The sequence below is a fragment of the Myotis davidii genome, unplaced genomic scaffold (assembly GCF_000327345.1).
Source record: "Myotis davidii unplaced genomic scaffold, ASM32734v1 scaffold580, whole genome shotgun sequence".
In the NCBI taxonomy this organism is placed as follows: Eukaryota; Metazoa; Chordata; class Mammalia; order Chiroptera; family Vespertilionidae; genus Myotis; species Myotis davidii.
This window is the reverse complement of record NW_006293313.1, coordinates 1,524,296-1,540,342: the sequence shown is the minus strand read 5'-3', so window position 1 is coordinate 1,540,342 and position 16,047 is coordinate 1,524,296. Positions and strand designations below refer to the sequence as shown.

Genomic DNA, 16,047 nt, shown 5'->3' with positions numbered 1-16,047 from the left:
TACATTTCACTAGAGAGTCATGTTCAATATAATGAGAAAATAAGATACTGTTCAGATATATACTATCTAGCCTTGAATTCTTTCTGGAACAAGCATTTAGTATTTAAAATTTTTAAATACTAAGCATATCTCCTAAATGGTAACTGGAACATGTCTGTGTACAGTTACTTCACCCCGGCCCTTACATTCTTAAGAAGAATAGGTGTGGTGTTTTTTTTTGGGTGCTTGTGGAAAAAAAAAAAAAGAAAGAAAGAAAAAGTAATGATAATAATATTACCTGGCACATATATTCTTACTATGTGCCAGATTTTGTCCTATGCACTGTGTGTGTGTGTGTATATATGTATATATATATATATATATATATACTGAAATGACACTTGATAACTTCTTTTCTTTTAAAAAGTATATTATATATATATATATATATATTAACTCATTTGATAAAGGAAATCCTTAAAGTAGTATTAAGGAAATTTTATTTTGTTCTTTGTACTATTGCTCCAAGGAACTAGGAGAATTTCATAATAGGTTTTCTAAATTAAGATAACTTTAAGCCTAAGTGTTCTGAATATTTATTATCCAATTTGAAAAAAGGTAGGTATTCACACAAACACATAACTATATATTGGAATGACATAGTGATACTTAATGCAATGACTAATCTGACATTTGAATTTTTGATAATTATAGAAAAGATTACTCAAGTATTATGTTTCTTAAATAACTAGAACCTCACTTTACCTAAATGATATAGAGATTTCATGGCTGGAATCTAATCAGTTTCACTGCGTTAGACAGCAAAATAATCATTCTAAGATTATTATACTAAAAAATAATAAAAACATAGGCATTATAACTTAGGTCTGCTATATAGCGTAAACTTCAAATGTGAGTAGCAAGCTGACTGATTGTATAAAGAAATTTTTCTATCTAATGATATTCCTTTGCTTTTCACTCTTTCTAATCACTTACTCAAGTTTTGAGATTGGAATGATCTCTGAGGTAGATGAACTGGAAATATTTTCAATGTTTTCACTGCCCACTATACCGGAAGAATCTTCATGTAGATCAATTGTAGAGTGTGTCTCAACAGCAGGTGGACTTAACATTTTTGACTCTGTATTCTGTTTGAAAGAAATTTATATTAAATGTTGAGATTAATAAATTCTCTTTAGCTGAACAGGACTATTTAAAAAGTATACCTCAAAAGTGTCAATATAAAGAATGTTCACCAAAAGAGTGAAAATCCTTTCTTCCAATATTACCACCCTAAGGAATATAATTCATATTAAAATACATAAACGAGGACAAAGAAGCTTATCTTTTGTCTGTCCTATTTCCTATTTTGGACCTACAAATAGTTCCCTCTTACTGTAATTAAATAATCCTACTAGCAATATACAAGTCCTATGTAAATATACAAAATAATACAACACAGAGTTCTTGCCCGTGAGCAGTTAAAAAGATAATGAGTATCAAAAACACCACAAGGCATGACAAGTAACATTAGGAGGCCATTAGGAATCTCGCTGCTCCTTCAGTCCTGGGTGTTCTGAGCCATTTGACCCTCCCAAACACAGTCTGAAATCTACCTAATATCTACTCATGTTTGAAAACCCCTATCAGTACCTCCTCCCCCACAGCCAACCCTAAATAGAATTAGCCATTCCTCTTCTTCTAGGCTCCAATGTTCCCTGTACAATTTTATCACATCTGTAAGACCTCTATACCTCTCTTCTTCCTCAACTCTTCTATAAACACCTTGAGTAAAGACTATATTTATATTCTCTTGATCTTCATATTCCCAGTACCTAGCATGCAGTAGACATTTAATGCTTACTAAATGAACATCAAGTGAGAGGTACGCATGCTCAGTTCAGAGAAAAGAGACTATGGACTAGAAAAACTAGGACCCTGAAGAAAAGGAGTGCCAGTATGTGAGCAGAAAGAAAATACAAGGCATAGTCAGAATACAAAATGTGACCATTTGGCAAATTATTTACACTGAAATGAAAAATTCACAATGGAATGCAAATTGTTTGCACTTTATGCAAATTATAATTATAGAAATTATAATTCTTTATCTTTAAGAACAAGGACTATTATTACATTGTTAACAAATATTGTATTATCATTTCAATAAATCTGAGGTATTTTGCACCCTTTTCTTTTACAAACTAAATCTGATGTACATTTTGTAATTATTGCAAATCTCAATTTGGACTAGCTGAATTTCCAGGGCTCAACAGTCACATGTAGCCAGTGGCCACAATATTGAACAGCACGGGTCTATAAGATATGCAATAAGCACCTCAAAGTGTTTGAGCAAGAGTATGCCTGATGAAAAATTCTAGAAAATGAACAATGGTAGGACTGTTCAGGAAAGTCACATAATTAGAAGAGCTAGAGAGATCATTTTTCTCTTACTCTCAGGCACAAATCTTTGACAAATGTCTTCCAGTACCCAACAAAATGAAACTTACTATATCTCCTTAAATAACCCAATTAAGTCATAAAATAGCTCTACCTGAATTTAAAAAAGAGAATTTTCCCTCATTTTGAGCTGCAATTTATTTCTGTTAATATGTGAGATAATTTTTCCTAAGTCCTTCTTCCAGCTCAAATATCCCCAGTTCCTTCAGCCATGTCTGGTATTAAATGGTTTCCAGATGCTTCAGCATTCTGGTCAACTTACTTTCTGGTCTAGTTTTTAGTATCTTTCATAAAATCTGGGGTACAAAATGAAAAATAACATATGAGAGAAAAAAGGAAAACATTTTAACCTATTATTAATTCATATTCCACAAAAGCGATTAAACTTTGTTATCAAAATACTGTGTTCTACACATAAATACTTATTTTTTGTTGTCAGAAAAAAATTTCCTAACACCTGAAAATCTGGAGAAGATATATTACAGTGAGCCAAAATAAAACCTAAGAAGAAAGGAGCACTTACACCCAAACTTTCACCACAGAGAAAATGGTCTCACTTACTATTCAATCAGTAATTGTGCATTTTCTCAAAAGCAGTAGTAGTCTTAGCAGGTGAATAGTATTAAGGCCAGTTGAATAGTACTTCAAAAGAAAAAGTATCAATATCCAATACTGTAACCAAACAGAGATTTCCTATCTTATGAAGTAGTTAGAAAAGGCATATCATTAAAAGTCAAAGCAATATAACTTACTTGTACATCCACAACATAGTTATCTTTTAACTTATGTTCTTCTGGAGGGACAGGTAAGTTTGAACCTACTTTTCCTGGTAATTCGGCACTGATAGGTCCCTCTTGTTCATCCTATATTGCAACAAACAAAAAGGTTAACCGATAAAAACTGTTTTACACAACAGACCAGAAGCAATATTAAAGACCATCTCTTTCTATATTTTACAACCCAAACACTGTCTTGAAGGCATTTAACTCTAATAGCTTTTATCTGTTTACACATTTATCATCTATCTTCCTGCACACCCCTTCTTGCACTCCACCTAATATATACACTAAATGAGGTCACAAACCTCATTTGATTTCTTAATGAGCACTTCAATCATACCCCCCCCATGTGTTAGGCACATAGTAAATATTTAAAAATGAATAAATGTATAGTTCTTTGTGTCATTTCTTTTGACACTCATTTTCAAGTTAGGATTTCAGATACCTTTGTCTTTAAATCTATCTCTTAGAATACAAATTTCACAAAAGTAAAGTTCACACTCATTTCTATTTAAGCCTGGATAGCATATAACAGGTACCTAAATGTTTGCAAAAAGAATGTTTTCCCCCTTAATGCTTTAAGTTCCTTTTTATAACATTTAGTTTTCAAATTTCTCATCAAAGAAGAGATTGGATCTAAGTCTTACAGATTGTGGGAGAAAGCATAAAATTATACTCTTTTTGGAGAAATATTCAGCAACAGTCTTCAAAATTTTAAGTGCTCCATCTCAGAAATATATTCTACATAACTCAAAAATTTAAATAATCCCTTCTAATGTGCCAAAACCCCAAATAACATAATTATATGTGTTCACACACAACACACACAAACACATAAACACACATAGCTGAGACACAATGCAAGTAAGTCAATAAAGGAACATTTAATAAATTATAACATATCTATATAATGAAATAAAAATGTAGCTCTTCAGATTATAGAAATATGAAAAGGTATCCAAGAGATATTATAAGGGGCAAAAGGGAAGTCTATCTGTAGAATATTTATAGGATTTTAATGAAAATAAAAATATTAATTTGTTCGCTACATAATAGTGTTATCTATACATATAAGGAATGTTCTGAACATTTTCCCAAGAAACAGTTGGGAAGGGAATAAGGAGGGGAATAGGATATAAATATAAATATTTTATAGTCAATATAAATTCCTTCTGTATTTTAAAATAAGTACTTTAATTCTGCAGGTGGGAGTCGGGGGGAGACAAATCTAGTCAATACGCACTTTTTATCATTTAAAGTAATAAAATAATAAATTATTTAGAGACCATCAGGTTTCCTGAACTCCTTCTCTTCATCCCACCCAATTATGTAAAACAAACTACACAGACACTGATTGCAGACTCCCCCTATAAACCTCACTTCTAATAGTTTTTAATTGATGAGACTGGGATTTCTTTAGAAATCCTGTAACTATGTAGTGCATTAAAAGTGAGCCACTAGTTTTTAGGTCCCTAAGTAGGTACTATCTTTCTCCCTCCTGTAGGACTGTGGATGTCCCAACATTTGAGATAAAAGCATTAAGAATCTATAATAATAATAAAAGCGTAATATACTAGTGAGAGCGGACAGACGAATGACCTTCAGGACGAAGCTGTGGGTACAAGGGCCAAGCCTCTTGCATGAATTTCATGCATTGGGCCTCTAACAAACATATAAATATCTTGGAGATAGCTTAATTTCAGAATTACCCAAGTAATTCCTCAGATTATAGCAAGGAAAAATCACAAATCTCCACCACCAAAAATTATGTCACAGAATTGAAATTACTTTTATTCTGAGTATGTTGAGGAAGTCTTAGAAAGGTGACACACAGATTACATCATCAACTTTAAAGTACCTTTTTCTGGAATTGTACATCTTCATTTTCTAGCGCGCAACTGTCATCTTGAGGGTAATATGATGAAGCTGAAGCTGAAGAACTCTCTTTACAACATACATGCCAACTGGGAAGCCTGTGAAATATCCATTATCACCACCACAAAAAAAAGAAAAAGAAAAGAAAAGGAAAAGATGTAAAAGGTGTTAAGCCAACATATTCTCTACTATGCGCTAGAATTTGGGTCAATAAACACAAGGATGGTTCCTATCTAATGCCCTTAAGAACTTAATTTAATGATGAAGACAAATGTACATAAAACAAGGATTTTTTTAAATTTAAAGCACTAGTAAAAATATACTGTTATCAGCATTCCTATTAAGGGATTATTAATTTCATGAAGGTAAAACAGGAAAGACTTCGCAAAAGGAGTATCTGATGATTATCCCAGAAGGAATAGGGCAAGCTGTCAAAGAGCTAACTAACTTCAGAAAGCACCAGATGCCTATGTTATTCTAAATTCTACCAAAAAATTAAGAACAAATAACTCTAAAGCTACCTATGTTATTTCAAAGCATATTGGGTTTATATGGGGAACATAGTAGGGACACCAAAAATTAACAGAAGTAGCACAAACAAATGAATGCCACAGGTTAATACAGCTTATGAAATCATAAAGGAAACATTAAAGAAGAAAGTCTCTAGGAACACAGCAAAAAATAATATATCAATATTATGACCAAGCAGATATTCAGAAGTCATTTCAATATAATAAAATCTATTTATTTAGTTTTGCCATGCAAAAACAGCAAGGAAAAATACGAGTATCTCCACAGGCACTTAAAAACATCTGATAAACTTACACATCCACAAGTCAATAAAATAAGTAGATAGTTAACATGGGAAATATATATGCATAATACACAGGCTTAAAAGCCAGTATCACATTTTGTGAAGAAACCTAAAAATACCCTTATTTAGATCTGAAACAAGACAAGAACGTACATTATCACTATTATTAGATATATGAGGATAAAAGATATATTAAGAGACCACACATGTATTCATCTACTTTAATGAGAAAAACTTGTTATTTACCTATAATTTCCACACAAACTCTTTTAGGTATAGTCTTAATACTAGAATTTTTAAAAATACTACAAGTACAGAAGGAATGAAAACACTGAATAAAGTAAATGCCTAGATTCAAGAAGCATATTTGAAGAACTTCAACCTTTTCTTAAATCTAATTGCTTTCATTTTAAAAAGTACATTTCTATATAGTTTTTTTCTTGAAGGAAGGTTTTCAACTTGAATGTGTAGTGACTGAAGTTTTCTTGTAGTGACAACCTAGAATCTAATATTGCCAGACATTCTGATGTTTTAAAGGATACGTTACAACTATGTTTCTAAAAATAACCATTAAGGTTTAAATGTTAGGATAGGAGGGGGATATCAATTAGTTCTTACTAAAGGGAACAGGAGAAAGACTCAGGAAATTTTTTCTTGAGAATACAGCAACTAAATTAAGCCTTGAAGTGCCAAGGAAGACTTCATTGAGAGAAAACAAGCTTTAATGTGAAAGTGATTGCTGGAACACCATTTTTTTAATGACATCAATGCCTCAGAATGATAGCATTTTACATTTGCCTAACAGAAATACTGAACTAGCTGTCTTCAACAATTACTTTCTATAATCTTATCAAATAAATCTTGCAATAATAAATTTCAGGACATGTTAATGTGCAATAAAGAATATGTTGATATGCAAATAAGCCAATAATTGTCAGGTAGGAGGCAAAACTAAACTGGAGTCTATCAAACTTTCAAACGAGTTAAGATTGTTTCCCTCTGAGTTATATAGAAGAAACTATATAAGCACTTAAAGCTACCTTAGTAGGTACCAGATATTATGTTACATACAGAGCCTTGTTGGGCATAATTTTCAACTCATTAAAAATCTAAGTAAAGTTATACTGACAAAACATTAAAAAGTAGCAATTTTGCCCTAACTGGTTTGCCTCAGTGGATAGAGCATCACCTGAAGGCTGAAGGATCACGGGTTAGATTCCGGTCAAGGGCACATGCCTGGGTTGTGGGCTCAATCCCCAATAGGGGGCATGCAAGAGGCAGGCCCATAAATGATTCTTTCTCATCATTGATGTTTCTATCTCTTTCTCCCTCTCCTTTCCTCTCTGAAATCAATAAAAACATATTCCTTAAAAGCATCAAGTTTAATTAAGTAGACAAAATTTAAGTTAATTGAAAAAACATTGTCACTAAGAGAGAAATGTATTATCTATTGGTAAAAAGATATGATTATAAATACATATGCACCTAACAAAATCACAAAATATGCAAAATTACTGATAAAGGTTGAAAGAAAATAGTAAAAAATTATGGTTGCCTATTTTAAATTACACCTTACAAAATAATAGATGAATAAAACCTAAGGAAACATGAGATTTGTATTATATATAGGCAACAAGCTTGACCAAATATATAGAACTTTACAACAAATTCAAATTAACATTCTTTTCAAACACTATATGAAATATTTCCCAAATAATGACCATCTACTAAAGCTGCAAAAGGAGACTCAAATTCCAAAGATCAAAATCTAATAAACTATACTCTCCGAGCACATTGCAACAAAATTTGAAACAGAAAGATAGCTAACAACATTCTAACCCTGGCGCAAGAATTATGCAGCAGAATAATCCTTCATTTAGAGGAAACAATAAGGAACATTATGAAATATTACAGCGGAAGACTTACAGGTCAAAATTGGTGGGATACAGATAAAAGAATAGGAAAACTATGCTTTTAAAGGCCATTGAAGACAAACACTGAAAATGACAAAAGACACTGTAAATCCAAAGGAACAAGGAAGGCTAAAAACGACTGAAATCGCTGAAATAGAGAAAAAAGGCAAAGAAAATTAAGAAAACCAAAAGTTGGTCCTTTGAAGAAAATATTAAAAAGACAAACTCTGGCAAAACCAATTAAGGAGAGTTGAGGATGTAAATTAAACTATGGTATAAAAATATGAAAGAACTACAGACAAAACAAATTGTTTTAAATTATAAAATATTACAAACTATATATACCAATATATTTTACAACTTAGAAAAAAATAAATGTTTCTAGAAAAGTAGCAAAATTGGCGCAAAGTATACAAAAATTGGAATAAACTAATAATTAAAGAAATGTGAGTGGCTTAACCAACCAACACCTTATGAAGAGAAGGAGGAAATCCCAACCGGGGCTTTTTAAAAAAATGTATATTTTTATTGATTTCAGAGAGGAAGGGAGACAGAGAGAGATAGAAACATCAATGATGATAGAGAATCACTGACTGGCTGCCTCCAGCATGCCCCCTACTGGGGATCGAGCCTGCAACCCGGGCATGTGCCCTTGACTGGAATCAAACTCAGGACCCTTCAGTCTGCAGGCCAATGCTCTATCTACTGAGCCAAACTGCCTAGGGCTATTTGGAAATAATTTCATACTTTCAAAAGAATTGCCAGTATAGTACAAAGAACATCCATAAACTCTTTATCCATTATCAACCTATTGTTAACATTTTACCCATTTGTTCCACCACTTGCCATTTGCTTATGGCATGCACCCTTGCTCTCCCTCCCTCTCTTCCTTTCTCCATGTAATTTATTTCCAAGTATATGAGCATGTATTTCCACAGAATGAGGATATTCTCTTACATAAACACAGTACAGTTATCAACTTCAGTAAATGTTACACTGACACAATGCTTTATCATCTGTATGCAGTTTGTCTCTTAGCACAATAATGTCCTTATAGCATCCCCACCCACCACCTCAAGTACAAATTGAGTCTTGTCCAGCATTTGTCATCAGCCTTCTTTAATCTGGAATAGTTCGTGGCATTTATCTTAATGTAGCACTGACATTTTTTAAGAACACAGTCCTTTTATTTTTAAATTAGAGGCCCAGTGCATGAAATTTGTGCCCTGGGGGGGGGTCCCTCAGCCTGGCCTGGACCCTCTTGAAGTCCAGGAGCCCTTGGGGGACGTCCGACTGATTGCTTAGGCCTGCTCCCTGTGGTCAGTGCACGTCATAGCGAACGGATGTTCTGCCGTTTGGTTAATTTGCATATTAGTCTTTTATTATATAGGATAATATAATCCATATTTGAGGTTTATCTGATGTTTCCTCATGACCAGATTCAGGTTATGTATTCCTAGCCAGAATCTTTCATTAGTGATCTGTGTCTTTCTCCAGGTAAGACATCCAGAAGAAGCATACAATATCCATCTGTTTCAGCACATGCAATTCCACTGTTAAGTGGAATGAGAAATAAAAACAGTCCATAAAAAGCCTTGTACAAAAAGATCCACAGTAGTTTTTACTCCTAATAGACAAAAATTCAAAGCAGCTGACATGTCCAATAACAGGAGAATAAACACACTGCAGTATATTCACACAATGTACTACTACTTGCAAATTATTGATGAATGAAACAACAAGGATAAGTCTTGGAAACTTTACCCTGCATGAAAGAACCCAGATATAAAAACAAATACTGTGTAATTCCATTTAGATGAAATTCCAGAATTAGCCAAACTAATCCATGGTAATAGAAATCAAATCACTCTTTATGTTTTGGGGGATTTGCTAGAAAGGGACATGAAAGAACATTCTGGGGGAATGGAAATGTTCTATATCTTGATGGGGTGTGGGCTACACAGATGCATCCATTTGTCAAAACTGACCCAACTATGTATAGTTAATATATGTAAATTTCATTATGTGTAAATTATTTCAATTTTAAAATATAACAAAAAAGTCAATATTTTTCTCCCCAGTAATAACAACTTGGGAGATATACTATTAGTAATAATAAAAGTATAAAATAATTTAGAAATTAACCTAAGTAATACTACCATTTATAACTTTGGTAACAATCATAAAATGAAGAGATAAATAAATGAAGACTTAGTATTAAAACAGATGGAATGCTGGTGACAGCAATGTAAAGACAGCAATTCTCTCCAAAGTAATTCATCACTAAAATATAAGTCCTATCAAAATACCTGAAGGGTCCTATTGTTTTAAATACAATATGGAAAAAAAGTGACTCAAGAATAACCATATTAACCAGAAAGCCTAAAGGTAACTATAACTAGTTCACCTTGCCAGATGATTAAATTTGTTACAAAACCACTCTAATTAGACTACAGAACTGGGATAGCAAAAGACAGGCAACTGGAACAGAATACTCCCAACAGCATTCCTTGGCATGAAGTCTCTCTTTAGAAACAACCTACACACAGTGCTCAATAAATACTCATGGAGTGTATCAATGACATGAGGCCTTCCTGAAGGCACCTGCTAGAATTCATTTTAATGATGATTCTACTAACTAAATCAAGTTTAAAAAAAAAGTGTTTAGTGGGAAAAGTAGGAAAAAAGAATGAGATCAATAGTATTAGCATCTATGTAAATTCTAAAACCCATAAACAAAATATTACGTTGGAAGGAAACACACATCTAAATAAATACATGAAGGTTGATTGGAAAATGCATTGAATATATTCCAGGGTAAGTGCCTAAAATGGGGGTAAACAGTAGTGAAACTATCACTCCTATCACCAGGATTAGTAAGATAAAAGAGTAATGATATAAAGGAGAACAGAGATGAGGACCTGTGCGAAAAATGGCATAAACTGAGGATGGCCAGCCCAATCATAAGCATCTGATGTCTCCAGAAGAAAAAAGTTTTTTAATCTGTCAAGACTTTTATATACAAGTATTAACTCAATTTTTACAAATAAAGAAACTAAAGCTCAGAAGTTAACTTGCCCAAAGTCACTCAACTTGTGACTGCAAACCTAGATCACTTTCCACAGCCAATGATCTTTCAGTATTACTGCATTTCATACTTAATATTCTTGAGTCAGCGGGTGAACAAAAAGAAAGGTGAGGAAATAACATGGATCCATTCTCTCAGGAAGTGATGACATTAGTCAAGCTAGTTAGTGTAACATAAACTATCACAAAGGAGGAGCAGCATTTACCGCATGATGTAGATAGCAACAAGTGTTAATAAGCATGACACTTTGCAGTATACTGCCTGGAGTATGGACTTCAAAGTCAAGCTACTCAAGTGTAATCTCAGGTCCCTTGTTTATAAGTTGTATGTTCTTAGAAAAATGATAAAACAGGTGTGCCTCAATACCAATACTGTAAAATGGTGTTATTAGGAGAAAAATGAAATAATGCACGTGCTATTCTTAGCCTGGCATAGAATATGCCCTCAAATCTGTGCTGTTATCAACTGTTGGCCTTTCTATCTTCTCTCACTTATCAAATTGGTATGGCTGTGGCACAATTTACCATTTTTTATTTCTCTGCTGCATGTGGCATCTTAGACCACTGCCACTTGAAACCCTCTCCTTGGTTTGTCAAATGACACACTTCTGCCCATCTCTCTGATTCTCGGTCTCCTTTGATACGCTGCTTCTGCTCACCATTAAATTCTGGTGCCGCCAGCGCCAGCGTTCTTTTCTCAGTCTCCCTTTAATCTTTCTATAAGTATATCTTGGGAAATTTCAGCTATTTTTATGGTTTTGGGCTGATGGCTGACAAGATGTGTATCTTTAGCTCTTAGCATCTTCTCCTAACAAGTCTGTTCCTTAAAACCCTCCAATGATACCCTATATTAATGCTGAGAATAAATTAAGCATATTTAAAAGCTGAATCTCTCCTTCCTTCATTGACCAAGACATGTAAAGTAAAACAAAATTAAATCCAAACTTGAATAGTCTATTCCTTTTCCAAACATCCTCTTCCTACATCCTAGCTCTCTCTCACCAGGTGGTACTGCTATCCACCCAGTCCTCAAGTTAGAAACCTGAAAAAATCCATGCTACTCCTTTTTTACCATCTCGATTATTTTACCTCAAATGTACGTAATCCATTTCTTCCTCCGTTATGACTGCTTTAGTTCACGCCCTCATCTCTTACCCAGAGCAACCCCTAACAGAGCTCCCCAAATCCTACCTTGTTACCTCTGCAATTCAAGCCTTCATACCACTCCAAAAACCTCATACTAAAATGCCTCAGGATATCATTCCCCTGCTGAAGACCTTTTATAGACTCTACATGACAAAATTCAAGCTTCCCTGCATGCTTTTAAAAATCTCTAAAATTCTTCTACTACCCAAGTCTTCATCTTCCATAATTCCTGCCACTCCCTGCCTCCCACTTTATGCTTCAGGGATACAGAATTGCCTGTGTTCCTAGAACACATACCATGTTTCCAAGCTCTGGCTCATGCTGTTCCCTCTCCCAACAATGTCCTGCCTCTGCTTTCACTCCCCACCATCCAAAACCTGACGAAATTCTTATCATTCTTTTTCTGGGGCAGGAACTAGTTAGTTAGAAACTAGGGAGACTCTCCCGATTTCCAAGAGCTGGGTTTGTGGCCCTCCTCTAAATTCCCACAGCCCTTTGGCATCTCTCTAGCTGAGCACTTACTACAACTGGGAACTGAAATGAACTGTTTATGTTTATGTTTCTCATATAACAGTGGGCACATCTAGGGCAGAGAACCTACTGCCCTGATCTCAGCGCAGTGATCTACTGAGCTCTTCCTCTGGCTATGTGCTGAAACAGCCTTTGATAAGAGCTTAAAAAAGGGAGAGCCTCGTAATCAGTGACTTCACGGTAAAAGAAAGAACTGAACTGGGAATGAGGATTGCTTCTTAAACATACTAATAAGTACAAATGTAACCCCTAGTACAAAAACATAGAGTCAGCATTCAATTAGGGCAGTGTGGTAAAGTAAGGCCCTCTCCACAGCCCCCCTCCAAAAAAAAAAAAAAAAAAAAAGGCATTTCGGGAAAGACACCTATATGAAACACAGAGGTGGGAAAGTACAGTGAAAATTATGGTTTGGTTTTTTAACATTACTGCCTGGAAATTTTAAAAAATGAACAGAAATTCTATTAAGTACTGAGAGACTTGTGGGAAATGGGTAGTAATAAAAAACTATAATGGAATAATTTATGAATGACAAAGATGACAAAATTGGCTACTACAACTCTTCTACAAACCTTTTGTCTAATTCTGCAATGGCTTTAGGTACCTATGTGGATGAAGGGGAAATGGAGATGTTGGGAAATAACTAAAGCAAAAGTTAGACCTCTAGCTGGGTCAGTGCTGTAATTTCAATATTTTAATTTCCCAAGGAAGAAGGGTTTCAAAAGATACAGCACACCCTTTGCCAATCACCGCCATGCACCGATCCTCTTCCCCAATCTCATCATCATCTTTTCAAAAAAATTCCAAGTCTAAATATCCTATTTTAATGTCTTTTAATGGCTTCAGTAAAGAATTATTAAAATGTCTCTAAATTTGGCAGTCCAAACAAATCTCAAATCATACTAACCCAAATGTTTCTTAAGCTCAAGTTCCATAAACTTTTCATTCTTAAACCCTCAACATCAATTTTTCACAGTGGGAATCACAGTGGGAATACTATGCTGCTCTAAAAAGGAAGGAACTCTTACCATTTGCAACGGCATGGATGGAACTGGAGAGCATTATGCTAAGTGAAATAAGCCAGTCAATGAAGGAAAAATACCACATGATCTCACTCATTCATGGATAATTGAGACCATTATAACACACCCTTTGCCAATCACCGCCATGCACCGATCCTCTTCCCCAATCTCATCATCATCTTTTCAAAAAAATTCCAAGTCTAAATATCCTATTTTAATGTCTTTTAATGGCTTCAGTAAAGAATCATTAAAATGTCTCTAAATTTGGCAGTCCAAACAAATCTCAAGTCATACTAACCCAAATGTTTCTTAAGCTCAAGTTCCATAAACTTTTCATTCTTAAACCCTCAACATCAATTTTTCACAGTGGGAATCAACAAACTTTACTTCTATTTTCAGTACTAGACTAGCTGATTCGTCCCCCCCTCCCCCAAGCAGGTCATAATATCCTCATTATTGCTAATAAATAAAGTTGAGAAATCATACTGAGGTTAGCTTAAGTAAAAGATAGCCAGAAATTATACAAACTAATAGAAGCGTGGTTAATTTAAATCCACCAATGATTTTAAGAACCACATTATAATAAATTATAAATTGTTTTCATCTCTACCATCCAATTAAATTTTTTTTAAATCATGTTTAAGGGCACAAACTTGCAACTAGGACATAAGTAATTCCTGGAGATCTAAAACACAGTACAGTGAATACAGACAGCAATTCCGTATGACAATCATCAAACATTTTATTCCAACAACACACACAAAAAAGATGATCATGTGACATGACAGAGATGCTATCACTACAATGGCAATCATATTGCAATATATAAATATCAAATCTACATGCTGTACAACTTAAGTTTAAACAATGTTATGCATCCAATATACTTCAAATTTTTAAAGAAATTCACAGATAAAGGTGCATTTTAGATTTGAATGGAAAGTGTAACCTGTTTGTCCCTATGAGCCGTTTCTGAAAGTGCTAATGAAAAATAGCATGGTCTAAAGATGGGTAAGATCAAGGAGAAAGAGGACAGAAAAGATGTCATCTACAAACAACCAAGCAGCCCCCAGAAGGAGGTGGATATGAATGCAAGGTTTTGGTATCTCATTTACAAACTTAAATTTAAAACGGAGTAAGTGGACTCACATGCACTTCTTGGTACCCAACGTAGTACTAAAAGGTGGGGTAGGGGGAGAAGACATTGGCCTTATTAAGAGGCTATGGAATGAAAGACAAGAGGCAAAACGTCTTTTGCTCTAAACCACCTACCAACCTTCCTATCAAAATTCCTCAGCCAGGCAAGTGTTTTCTTCCCCTCTCATTTATGTACCATCTTAGGTGAGGAAGAACTCAACAACTTCAGTGTCTGGAATTTATGAAGCCAGCCCTAAAAATAAAAGTGCTCTTGGTCTTTTTGCAGACATAAGCTACACCAGAAACTTAGTGTATCTGAATTTTCACTAACAGCAAACCACTTTGAATGAAGAAGCACCTTTTAAGTCAGCATGTGTCACACACCTCTCAAGAAACTCCCAAGTACCATGATAGCCATCCTTTGACCGGCAAGCTCTCTCCTCTTCAAAAGGTAAAAAGAAAAACCCAAACGCGCCGGGAATTGACACACTCCACAAACCTTAGAGACAAGGCAGTCTTCCCGCCCTCAAAAATACAGGGCCCGTCCCCCCAGGACTAAGGGACATGCCCCCACCCCTAAGGCGCGCTCTCCTCTACGCCCGTGACTTCCCACCACCTCCCCCTTAATGAGAAAGTGCTTCCATGGCGCCCCCCAAAGTTTCCAAGAGCAGCAGCCCCAGCCGCACTGGAGCCCAAAGGCTGCGAGAAGGGGCCGGAACCGCAGCGTGCCCATTCCAATCCCCCTCGGAGCCCCTCGCGTGTTTTTTAAAAATCGCACGTCGGGAGCGTGTCCCCGCCGACACGCTCGATGTCCCGACGGCTCTGGGACAGCCAGAGACGGGTGGTGAACTCAGCGACTAACCAGCACCCATCCCCACGCCGCCCCCCAGGGGCAGGGGCACCGAGCCCAAAGGCACGCAGGGGGCCCCCTCGCCCCAGGCACCCTCCTCCCCCACTGTCTGTAAATTCCAAAACACACCCAGCAAATCTCCGTCGGCAGGAGGGTCGCTAAGCAATCGGCGGGTTGCTTCCCAGGGACCTCGGAGACCCGCACCCTGAAACTCGAGATGATGTGGGGGTGTGACCTGGGCTGCGCCCCTCCTCCCCCGCCCCCCGGGAAAATCCCGCGCGGTCGAGGCGACTCACCAGACCAGGGAACACAGAGAGAGGCAAGAGACCAGGGCCAAGGCCCGCCGGTACTTCTTCATCTTCTCCTCCTTCTTCCCCCGGCCAGAAGGCGGCACATCCTCCCTGCAGCCGCCACTGCCGAGGCCAAGATGGAGGAGCCGGAGCGCGAGGATGGGAGCGCG

At 35.9% G+C, this 16,047-nt stretch overlaps 1 protein-coding gene across 7 annotated transcripts in view; it reads right to left on the bottom strand.

The window, feature by feature from the left end:
* The window catches only part of SUCO (SUN domain containing ossification factor), a 53,420-nt gene extending 37,379 nt beyond the window's left edge, over window positions 1–16,041 (bottom strand). For all 7 annotated transcript variants that reach the window (XR_435829.2, XM_006767006.2, XM_006767001.2 and 4 more), the window contains exons 1-4: window positions 15,884–16,041; window positions 5,074–5,188; window positions 3,189–3,299; window positions 976–1,127 (exon numbers count right to left, since the gene is read on the bottom strand). Coding sequence is in view for 6 of the 7 variants with exons in the window: in XM_006767006.2 (XP_006767069.1) it covers window positions 976–1,127; window positions 3,189–3,299; window positions 5,074–5,188; window positions 15,884–15,945 (440 nt within the window). In the remaining variant the exon portion in view is untranslated. The remainder of the gene's footprint in view (window positions 1–975; window positions 1,128–3,188; window positions 3,300–5,073; window positions 5,189–15,883) is intronic.
* Between the last annotated feature and the right edge of the window lie 6 nt (window positions 16,042–16,047).